Below are 10,638 nucleotides of genomic sequence, written 5' to 3'. Positions count from 1 at the left end.
TTGTCGGGTTGTTATTTTAGTGTGTGCAATATTAATTCCTCAGCTTCAAGGTCTAAACTAAAGTATGCGAATGAAATCATGTACCAAAAGAATTCAGAGCTTAGACCTTGAATCTGAGGAATTAATATTGCAGACACTAAAATAACCTCTGTGACCATGTATCCCTTCTGTTTAACTATCCCACCTTTACCCTACGGACTGACCGAACGTTGATAACTTTAAACGCTAATAATTTGAACAGTGGGACAAGGGGGGAAATGATCGTTACGTCATTATTTAGAAGAGAGTGTGCTGAAAATATTGCAATTGGTCCGAAAGTGGAACTTTTTGGCGTTCGACAGATATTCCTAATCAAAATTGAAAAATGTCGCTATTTTAGTTAATGCATATAAAAATATTTTTTAATGGGTTGTTGTCATTAGTTACTAATAAAAGAAAATATTTATCGCAAAAGTCTGGTCTTTAATTTAAACAAACCGATTTATTGCTACTTTTCTTTATTATTCGAATGTTCCTTATAACTTGGAAACGAAAAGTTTCCCAAACATTTTGCTTAAACCACTGTAAAGGGCTTTAAATGAGGTACCAAATAAACAGAATTAATTTTTTTTTTTTAACACAAATAAGTTAAAAATATTAAAAAATAAATAAATGTAAAAGATATTAAATTATACATCATTAGAAAGGAATAATTTTTTCCTATTTTTAGGCGTAAATTGCATTCCGATATCTTAAAAGGAAGACCCGAAAGGTGGGAAATTTTAAATCCGGCCCACTGTGCGGCGATCATCCCCCCGCGTACCAGGATACGAAGCGCCATAAATTCCTGCATCAGGGATCCGATTTCGATCTAGTCCATCTCTTCCACGCGGCGATTAACGTCAGATCGAATCCCGGGCACCGCGGAGGGAAGAAGATCGCGGTACAGCGCGCAATTTCCACGTGTGTTTTGACAACTACCCCGCCCACGCATGTTCTCACGCAGCGGCCCGTGCACGCACGGCAACTCGCTATTAAGTGCATTAGCACGCTTTTAGTGCCGGGGATCGCGTTTATGGGGCTCCTCGCGCACGGTCACGGGGGTCTGCGCTCGCGTGCACAGTGGGTGTGTCTGCTTTCATTCTTCACGCACACCGGACACGTGGCCTGGGCACGAGCTCGTCAACGTCCAGCCTTCTCCTCCTTTCCGCCTCCCTTTTTCATCCCCTGATTGGCACTTTAAAGCGCGAGCATGTCTTCGACGCGTCGCGTAATACCAGCAGCGTCGAAGTCGCTGTCGTCCGCAACGTGTCGCGTCGAGCTTGCAGGCTGCATCGAGCACGATGACCGGATGAACTTTCGCGGAATCGTCCACGAGATCGGGTTATCCCTTTTCGACGGTTGATATTGGTGCGCCGTATACGCGTTTATTCACGTTTCGCTCGGTCCCTTCCACTGTTTTCCTCTCTCGCCCCACGGTCAATTAATAGGAGTCATTTATAAGGGCAAACCGGAGAATCTGGGAATCCGCAATCCACTGGGGAGCAATAAATCTCAAGTCGCCAAGCGGGATGGAAACGGAACCCCTCTTGTAAGCTGGTTGTATTGTAGCTATTACCGAGCCATGCATCACTAGGTAACAACCACACGGTCTCGCTATCTTCCTCTCTCCTTTCCTCCCTTTCTTTTCGCCCCTGCTTCCACCGTCCCGTTTCCCGGAGGAGAGCAAAGGACAGAGTGCAGAAAAACGGTGCGCGTCTGGGAAGTTTCGCAGCTGATATCTCGTCCGTGGACCACCCAGGTGTGCCCCGCGTACCTTCCCCGGGCGACGAGAATTGGGGTGTTTCGACATTAGGAGAAACATTTAGCCACGCACGAAACGTATCGCGTGCACGGTGAGCCAACGACCCCGTTGATGGACAGATATTTTGGTAGAGTGAATCACGTGCACGAGCCAAGATACTCGAGAACTCTACTGTTCTTTGCGAAACTTAAGATACCCAGATCCCCCAGGCTGACATTTCGAGGCGGGGTGACAACGGCAACAACCGATACGGGAATAAAAGCTAGGCTAAAGCAGAGGAAAGCTCGTAGGCGAGACAGGAGGCGGCGCGCAAAGGAAAATAGAAGAGCAGGAGGGAAAGAAACGAAAAACCGGAAGAGAATCCACGTCCACCGGCGCAGCCTCTCATCGGACGAGCGGCGTCGGTTCGAAGAACAGAACAGGGTGGCTGCGTGGGGTGGCTGTCGAGGGTAGCTGCCGCGGGATGGTTGACGAGGGTGGTACCTGCCTTCTCCTCGCGCCCTCACCGGGCGCTATAGTAACAATACGGGGAAACATAGGGAAATCAATATGGCTTCCGTTGCCCTCTTCCCTCCCGTCGCCCCCTGTCTTTCATCCTCTCGCTCTCCCTAGCCCGCTCATTCTTCCGCTCTCTCTACCCTCCGCTACTCCTTCTCTCGTTCCATCCCTCAGCCCCTCTCCTTCTGCCACCCTTCCACCCTCCCGCAGTCTCTTTCTCGGTCGCTCTCCCGCGCTCGGCGCGGACGGGTGAACCCATTATGAGGGGGTGTTACTCCGGGCCAATCCCCAACCATCCGGAGAGAGAAACTGGAGAGACGAGAGTCCAAGAAGGGCGCATGTGCGTTGCTAGGGCCGCCGGATGGGTAGCGTAATTCCGCCAGCCCGAATCGGACACCCGTTATACGTGGTCAGGCAGGTACGCCATAATGCGTGAACGCAAGTCCCACGATACACTTTCCCTTCGGTTTCCCGAACGTCAACTTCGAAGGTCGAAGTAGAGCAGGCTCTTTCATACTTCGTTTCGATCGATGTGCCCGAAATGAGCGAAGGAACTCTTCCACTTTCGCAGAGAAGCACTTGGAACCACCCCCTAACTTTACTTTATTATTTGCAGTGAAATGCATAGTGGTTTTGTGTATCTGATTTAATGGCTAGGGTAGGAAGTATAAGTCAACGTAGAATTGTTCGGGAGAATAGACCATAAAGTGCACTCAGCAAACACCCTGAATAGGGGTTGCAAAAGCACTGGAGTGGTGATGCTCTAGCGGTGCATCAGAGAAACGACGATGAAGAGTCAGTCGTCGGTACAGCAGAGAAATGCAGCACACTGCATCGGTGCCACGTGTACCTTGCAGGGTGTTCAAAAAGTTGCAAAAAGAGTGGTCTCACTTTGAGTCTACTACAGTTAGTTAGTTAATATTGCTAGTTCGAGAGAAGGAGCCTTGAGATGACGAAGACGCCCGTGTGTTTTAGGGAGATGGAGGGAAACAAACATGGGAGGCGAAGCAATTGGAGGAAATTGCTGCTGCTGGATTTTTCCTTGGGTTGCGTATTTTCAACCTCGTTAAGAACGAAGGGAAACTTTTTTTCTCTCTTGTGTTTTTTCAACTACTCTCTCTCATGAGAGAGAACAGGGGAAGTAACAACAATTTTGTTACTGCTGCAACAATTTTCCAGAAATCTGCGGAGGTTGTTGTTGGGGGGGGGAAACTCCGTTTTTTCTCCTCTTATTCCCGCCCTTGGGTGAAGGTGAGGTGAGGAAAGCGAAGTACGACGAAGAAAGGGGGATTTTGTGTGTGTGTTGTTGTCTCTCTGTCCCCCCTCCTCCTCCCCCCTGTTGTGTTGTCTCGATCCATCCACTCACTTAATCCCTTTCGATGAGGAGGAAAACCTGAAGTCTTCTTTTGGGTAGACGTCCCTGAGTAGCACCGGACCACACTGATAAATCTCCTGGATGGTCCTTATATACTAACTGAAGGGTGTACCAACCACTTGCGAGAAAGTCGTAACATCCGTTTCTTTCCCTGACTAATTCTTGTAAAACCTTGGAAACAGTGTCAAATTTTGTGTAAAAATTAATGTGACCTGCCATTTCAAAACTGTCACAAACTATTTTTCCATTGGAAAGTTAAACAAAAATAAAATATCCTACAAGGGCAGGTCAACTGAAAAACCACCTAGTGGCCAAACTCAACAGCAAGAGAATATCCCTCTAGCATCGCTAAGAAAAGGATCTGCATTACCCACACGAGAGTGTTGCATGTGCAACAAAAGACAAGTGCAATATCAGAAGTCCTGAACAAATAACAGTAACAAGCAGCGTACCACTTAATAGTCACAGAAATCTTCGAATATCTAAATGAAATGCGATTGTAAAGTGGATCGGGTAACCCAGATTTCTTGTATATGCGTGCAACAGTCGATAAAAACACAGACTCTTCATATTACCGACGGAGCAAAGTACCGAATGCCGATAAAGACTGAAACTGCAGAGGTTTACCGACGAAGGATCATGAGATTCTCGTCGATAACACCTCTTTATCGTCCCCAACTTTATCACTCCAAAAGCGAAATAATTACAGATTCTGTTAAGACATTAAGTAATTGTTTCTGTGACAGAAACATTGCCAATCTTACATGAAAATAAGCAATACCTCACATTAAAAAGTGCCTATACTAGAGAAGCAGTACACTAGCCATACTTTCCCTGTTCATTACAAACAATTCACCCTACAATTTAAACATAAATTATCACCCATCTGTCGCGACGGTTTTTAAACTCGATACGCAATTGGAAAGTACACGCAACACTTCTACCTCACTACCACCGTGATTAATACAGCCAAAATTCCAATCCAAATTAAGAAGGTCATGTTTACCTTCTAATACAACCAAACCAAGCGCACACGGACAACAAGATATCATCAAACAAATCCTACAGGAGGAAGGAGAACACCCCAGGCTTTCAGTTAGTTGTCGGTTGACGTCGAAACGGTCTCCAATTATCGGACGATCGTCTCAATTTAAGCGACATCGAGGGCGAAATTGAACGATTTTGAAGCCACAACGTATAAGTTTCGAACAACAACTATTTCGTGAAAGATTACTCCGAAAGAAGGAACATAAAATGGCACTATCGATAGCCCTACCGCTCTCTGGTCTGGAGCCCGAGCTGTTCAGCGTGTTGGGAACGAGAATCTTGTACGAGCAAGGTTTGAGAACATTGACTGGCTGTGGACCGATTTCACCGAGCACAAGCAGTGAATCCAGTGGAGTCGGAAGCTTTGTGCCTTCTATCGAATCGACGACACCAGAACAAACGCCAGCTCATTCCAGGCCAGAAACGCCCGTAGAAGCTCCCAAACCGGAGGAAAAGGTACAAGCTCGCCTATAAGTTGAATTTAACGAATCTCGACGATCGCCCGAGGACAATCGGTGACTGAAACTTTGCTTCGCAGCCGGAGCCACCGGTTCGCGTTTATTACAGAGAACGAGACATACTGAATTTGGGAGCGAACATCAGGGAACCGTTCTGGCAAATGAGGGTGCCCATGATGCCGCGATACGACTTCAAGAGCTTCATGGAGAATCGGTCAGTGTACTATCGCCTAGGTGAATACGGCCTAACCGAAGAATATCCAGTGGTAAGCAAGAATTGTTGTTCACCTTCATGCTCGAGGGATTTTTCAACGCGTTCCAATAGGCAAGGTCGATTTACTAATCAGATGTTTAATATCAAAGGCAATTTAAGCGTCGTATCAAAATATATACCAGCCTAGAATAGAGTACAAGATCACACTTCACTCTGACGAACAACCTTCTCTCAACGATTCGAAACGTTTCGATGTGTAAAATTCTGCCGCGTAATTTGGAGCTTTCACCGTCTGCTCGTAATTAAATGTACACCATCTCGCGCGTCCTTCTTCCGTATTCAACAAACGCGTCAAAGGGAATTCCGGGGTATCTTCGAACATGCCTCTTCTTATATCAGTCGCTACCACGTGTCACGCTTCCATGATTCTTAATTCTCGCGCTTTCCGCCCGCGTTTCCGCATTTCTTCCGTCAACCTCCAACTTCCCCGGCCTCGTTCTCAGCTTCGCCGCCACCCGAGATTTATAGCACACGGGCAAATAGTGCTCGAAGGATTTTCGCCAGTAACGCTCGTAAGGGAACTGCATTATTTTCGCGCTCACGATGGAGATCCTGCCCATCAAAGGCGGAGATGAGAGGTCCAGTACGGACAGTGCCTTCATATCTTTGATGATCTGAAGATGAATGAAAAGTAGTCGCGACGGTTAAGCGAGACAGGCCCGCGTCGACGCGAGGTTACAATCTGCTCTTGCGTACTTTTGGAACTTTACTTCGAAGGTCCCACACCCGAATATCCTTGATCTTATCGTGAAGCTGGCGGTAACGCGTCGTTAGGAAGTTCTGCATGCTGAATATCTGTCTTCCTTCGGATTGAGAGACGGGCGATGCAAAGCGACTCGGAAGAATCGCAGACAAAGACCACCTCGTAACCATGTTCACTTCGAACCCCGCGACTAAGGGTCAGGATCGCAGGAGGCGTCGAGCCGCTATCATTTCGATTTTCACGTTGCTGAATGGAAACATTTTCATGCTTTTTCGCAGAGGAGTTGCAAAGACTGCGGCTTCAGCGAGCCGTCGCCGTACCTGTTTTAACGTCATCACGACGAAAGGGACGACGTCGCGGGCAACGAACTGTGATAAACACAAGACAAGCGGCAGCCGGCTCGAACCGAGTCGAAAGGACGAAACCAGTAGAAGAACCACGGCGACTACAGGCGCGTTTCTCGAAGGAACGTTAAATGGTCGCGCGCTCGACACCGAACGCGTGGACATTCGAAATCCGTACTAACGAATAAACAAATAATATTACCGCGTGCTGCGAGAGCGACACGTCGAGTTTAGACGCGGTAGATTTTTTTTTGTGCGCCGGTATCTCGCTGACTGGATGATTGATCGTCAGATATAATCGGCCAGGATTTGCTCGAAAATTTTTGCGGTTTTTGTTCTTTCATGGTGTACCCTATCAGAGATTCGCAGAGATTTTCGTCGGTGGATTGACGCGTTACGGTCGTGTATCTGGCGATCGCATCATTGTCGATTATCGAATAGCCGGTTACGGGCTGCGGTGGTCATTTTTCTTATATTCTTTTCTCTTTTTTTTTAGATATTATTTTTTTAATATATATATATATATGCGCGTTGAAAGAGGCGAGCTCCTATGCTATGCAACCTGTGCATACGCAGCCAAAGGCTCGAACGAGGCTCTAGGAATGGTATACCGTTCGTGGGTGTTTATTGTTAAGAGAGTTTTTAGAGCGGGTTCACCGAGCGATTCGATGATAAGTTCACAAAACGTACGGGTCACATTTGACGCGCCTATACGTTGCAAAGTATTTGAAATGACGGCATGATTCGGGACACACTTAGCGATCTTGACTCGCCGCGTTGATTGTCATGAGATTTTAGGGAGGGACCGAATCATTTAGAGACGAACCTGCCGCTCGATGGGATTCACGCCTCCCATTTTTACGAGCTTTGTCGACGCCGAATGTACGCCGAGCGCCCCATTCTGTCGATAATAATCCATTAATCGATGTTAAGTTGGTAATTCCAGCTGTGAACCTTTGTTTTTTTTTTTTTTGCTCGCGAGTAGAATTATTAACGGGCATTCCATTAAATACGCCGCTTTGTGCGCAACGATGTAGCGACCTATTATAATATTACGAACGATCGACCAGTGAGCTATAATTATAATTGGCTTATACATTTTCACGATAAATGTAATGCGCGCTCGCAGAGTATTGTGCAATCGTACCGATGCCATTTCGCTAGAGTCTTTACTGACCATTGTTTGTAAGCAGATAATAAACAATATTTTACAACGGAACGGCTTCACGCACGATTATTCAACCCGTTATTAGGCCGCAACGAATCGCCTGCCGAGCTTCGCAAAGGCCGCGATACCGAACCCATCCGATTATCCCAGAACTCTAAACTTGGCGCCACCAGACATCCCCTTAATTCCCAAACGTAAGATCCGCGGAAACGATGAGCATGCCTAGGGAAACAGTTAGTGGGTGCTCCGTACGATGCGTAGAAAAAACGAGAATCCTAATAGAATGACCGATATTTACCCCACATTCAGCGGCAGCGGGGGACGCTCTACCTCGCGGGGCTAGGGTGTACGTGCGATCGTGTAAAGAGGCGCGCGTGCGAGCGTGTGAAGGGATGCGCGAGGGCCGTGCAAAGGGATGTGCGCGCACGGGTGCACGCGTGCAAGCCAGTTGGGTGGGTGCGTGCGTGCGTGGGTGCGTGCAACGCGCGAGAGATGTGCACGACGACTATTCAGATATTGTTGTTATTGTTGAGGGAACAATCGCCCGTCAATAGCCTGCCCCGGCACAATGTATCTATTCAGGTGCGGTCAGGGGTGCTCAATCGATCGGCCCCCTTCGCTCGCGATCCTCGAAAAACCCTCGCGAAAAACCATCGCGAAAGAACCGAGAACTAAGCTCCCCTCCGAGGATCCGAACTACTCGCGTGGCTAGGATTTGTTTCGCAACGCGTCTTCATCACCGTTGCTAAAACTTTTCCATCGGCATTTCATCATCTACGCTTCTCCACGATTCAGTTGTTCAAGGTTCCACTGTGATTCGGTACAGGAAATCTGAACTCTCCGTAACGCGAAGATACTTAAATGATCGTTGGTATTGATTGGAAGACTGATGACCGGGTAGGATGATCGAAACACCACGGAAGTGGTGCACAGTTGGCTAGATGCACGATAAACCGAGGGTTCGAATTGAAACCGCCGAGGGGGATAGGTGATCCAGGATACAGCGGCGCGATCGGGGAATATTAAGTAGCTAGACCCGCGTAATTATCAGTTTCACATTTAAATGGCCGCGTCGCGTCGGCATTAACTGCCATTGATTAGATACATTGTAGCGGGCCGCTAGATGCACGGCTGGCCGCGGGCATAAATCGGCTATCGCTTACAATTATTATTATCCGGTCGGCGCTGGTATTTAAACCGATAAACGGCTCGCGGGATCGCGATGGCGCGGCGTCATTGTGCGTTAGAGAAGCATTGAAAAGCCCCCGGATGGACGGGTCAGAGAGGAGACGAGAGCGGAGACGGGACCGGGCTGAAGCCGGGGCGGGAAATCAGCCCGCGAGGAGGGAAAAAGAGGGCGCGCGTGAGAGCCACTGTTCCGCGAGTGTACCAGCCTTCCCTGGCCATACCGATGATTACGTATGCGGGAATCATTGTCGAGTAACGCGCGATGCACATGCAAAGGCCAAAAATCGTCGAAATCAGTCGAGTTCAACATCAGCATTGTACCTGGCCTTTGTCTCTGCCTCATTGTTGTCGGTACTCGGTGTACAACGTACACGTACGTACAGAGCGGAGCCGTGCACCACTCGCTGCTGGATAGTCCGCGCTCGTTCGGCCCACGGCTACACCGCACACCTACCAGCACCTTCGCTATTCGCTATTTATGCTACCGAGATCCCGAAAATCGGGGCATTGTTGGCGGACCCGGTCCGGCATTGACTAGAAAATCGATTCGGACCGACGGTCGCGGACGGGAAACTCGCTTTCACCCGCCGAATATCTGTCCACTCCGCCCGTGAATATTCTATTTGGATAAATATTCCCCGCCAGCCGATTCGCAGCATTCGCGCCGGCTTACCTCGTGGGCAGGACGCTTTTTCCAACGCGACTAATCGACCGAACAATCGCCGGGCAACCGCCACGCGTTTCCAGAGTACCGGGACCACAGCGAACTGTTAACGTGCCGCGGATGGAACGAGTCTAATGAGCTGCTCTGAGTACAGTTGGACCGTCTGCAGAGTGAACCCCTGGGGTCCTACCAGAGACCAAACTTCTGGCTACATTGGTGCGCCAAGGCTCTCAGTGGCGCAGCTACAGAGAAGAAAGATAATACTGAATGCATTCCTAGGCGTTTGACTCTTCACGCTCCACTGCTCCGCTATCTTTCCCCACTGCGATTAATGGTCCCGCGTGAAATTTCCTTAGGAAATGCATCCCCGTGCAACGGCCAGGCGACCCACATCTGTGGCGCGTAAAACGAATCGCCTTGGTGGTCGATGGCATCGCTCCCGTTTCTCGGGGGTACGTCAAAAAGATCAACGTCAAAAGGAAAGCCCGATGAGGCGGTGGACCGGGGCGCGCTAGTAAAAAATGATGAAAATTCTTACGAAGACCCAAGTGCTATGTAGCAAAGGATTTATCCGGGCCGATCTCCGCGTAACAAGGTCGTAAAGCTTGTGTGGCTGCCGAAAGTAATAACTCAACTTGCCGGGGAAACAGATAAAAATTATATTCACGTGGTACCGGCGCTACCACCTTCGTCCCCTATCCTAGAGGAAGCGGATGATGGTATTGGGCGGTCGGGGTAGCCTTTTCATCTGACCTCTAGTCGCTGTTACACGTGCCGTGGCCGAGGAGGAGCGGTGGGACCCGATGAGCCGACCTTCGTGAAATTTTTCGCGCGTGCAGGTGCAGAGGCTCGATAGGATAAGATTTTTCACGGCGATATCGGGGCGAGCGGGGAGATGGCGAGGAAGACAGCGAACCAAGGGGGTGAGGAAGTAGCAGCGGGAGCAGTGGGGGTGTAGAAGGAGGCGAGGAGGGGATAGGAGGAGAAGAGGGCATAGAGCAGCTGAATAGGAAGCGACACAATGGACCTGGGTGGCTGTGGAGGCGTGTTATCAAATGGGTTCCTCATTCACATACTGCGGCCTGAGCTACCTGTGTCTGTCTGTACCGGTGTCTGTCTGTTATACTTATTCATAC

At 48.9% G+C, this 10,638-nt stretch overlaps 1 protein-coding gene across 1 annotated transcript; it reads left to right on the top strand.

Annotated features, from left to right (window-relative positions):
* Nucleotides 1-4,743: 4,743 nt before the first annotated feature.
* On the top strand, nucleotides 4,744-7,701 carry LOC143374632 (uncharacterized). The gene is made up of 3 exons (XM_076822889.1): nucleotides 4,744-5,159; nucleotides 5,242-5,427; nucleotides 6,417-7,701. Exons 1-3 carry the CDS (start codon nucleotides 4,911-4,913, stop codon nucleotides 6,465-6,467), a joined length of 486 nt encoding a protein of 161 aa, XP_076679004.1. The 5' UTR covers nucleotides 4,744-4,910; the 3' UTR covers nucleotides 6,468-7,701.
* Nucleotides 7,702-10,638: the final 2,937 nt, after the last annotated feature.

Source organism: Andrena cerasifolii, chromosome 11, assembly GCF_050908995.1.
Source record: "Andrena cerasifolii isolate SP2316 chromosome 11, iyAndCera1_principal, whole genome shotgun sequence".
Lineage (NCBI taxonomy): Eukaryota > Metazoa > Arthropoda > Insecta > Hymenoptera > Andrenidae > Andrena > Andrena cerasifolii.
Note: the sequence above shows the minus strand (reverse complement) of the source record. Positions and strands in the feature narration are given on the sequence as shown.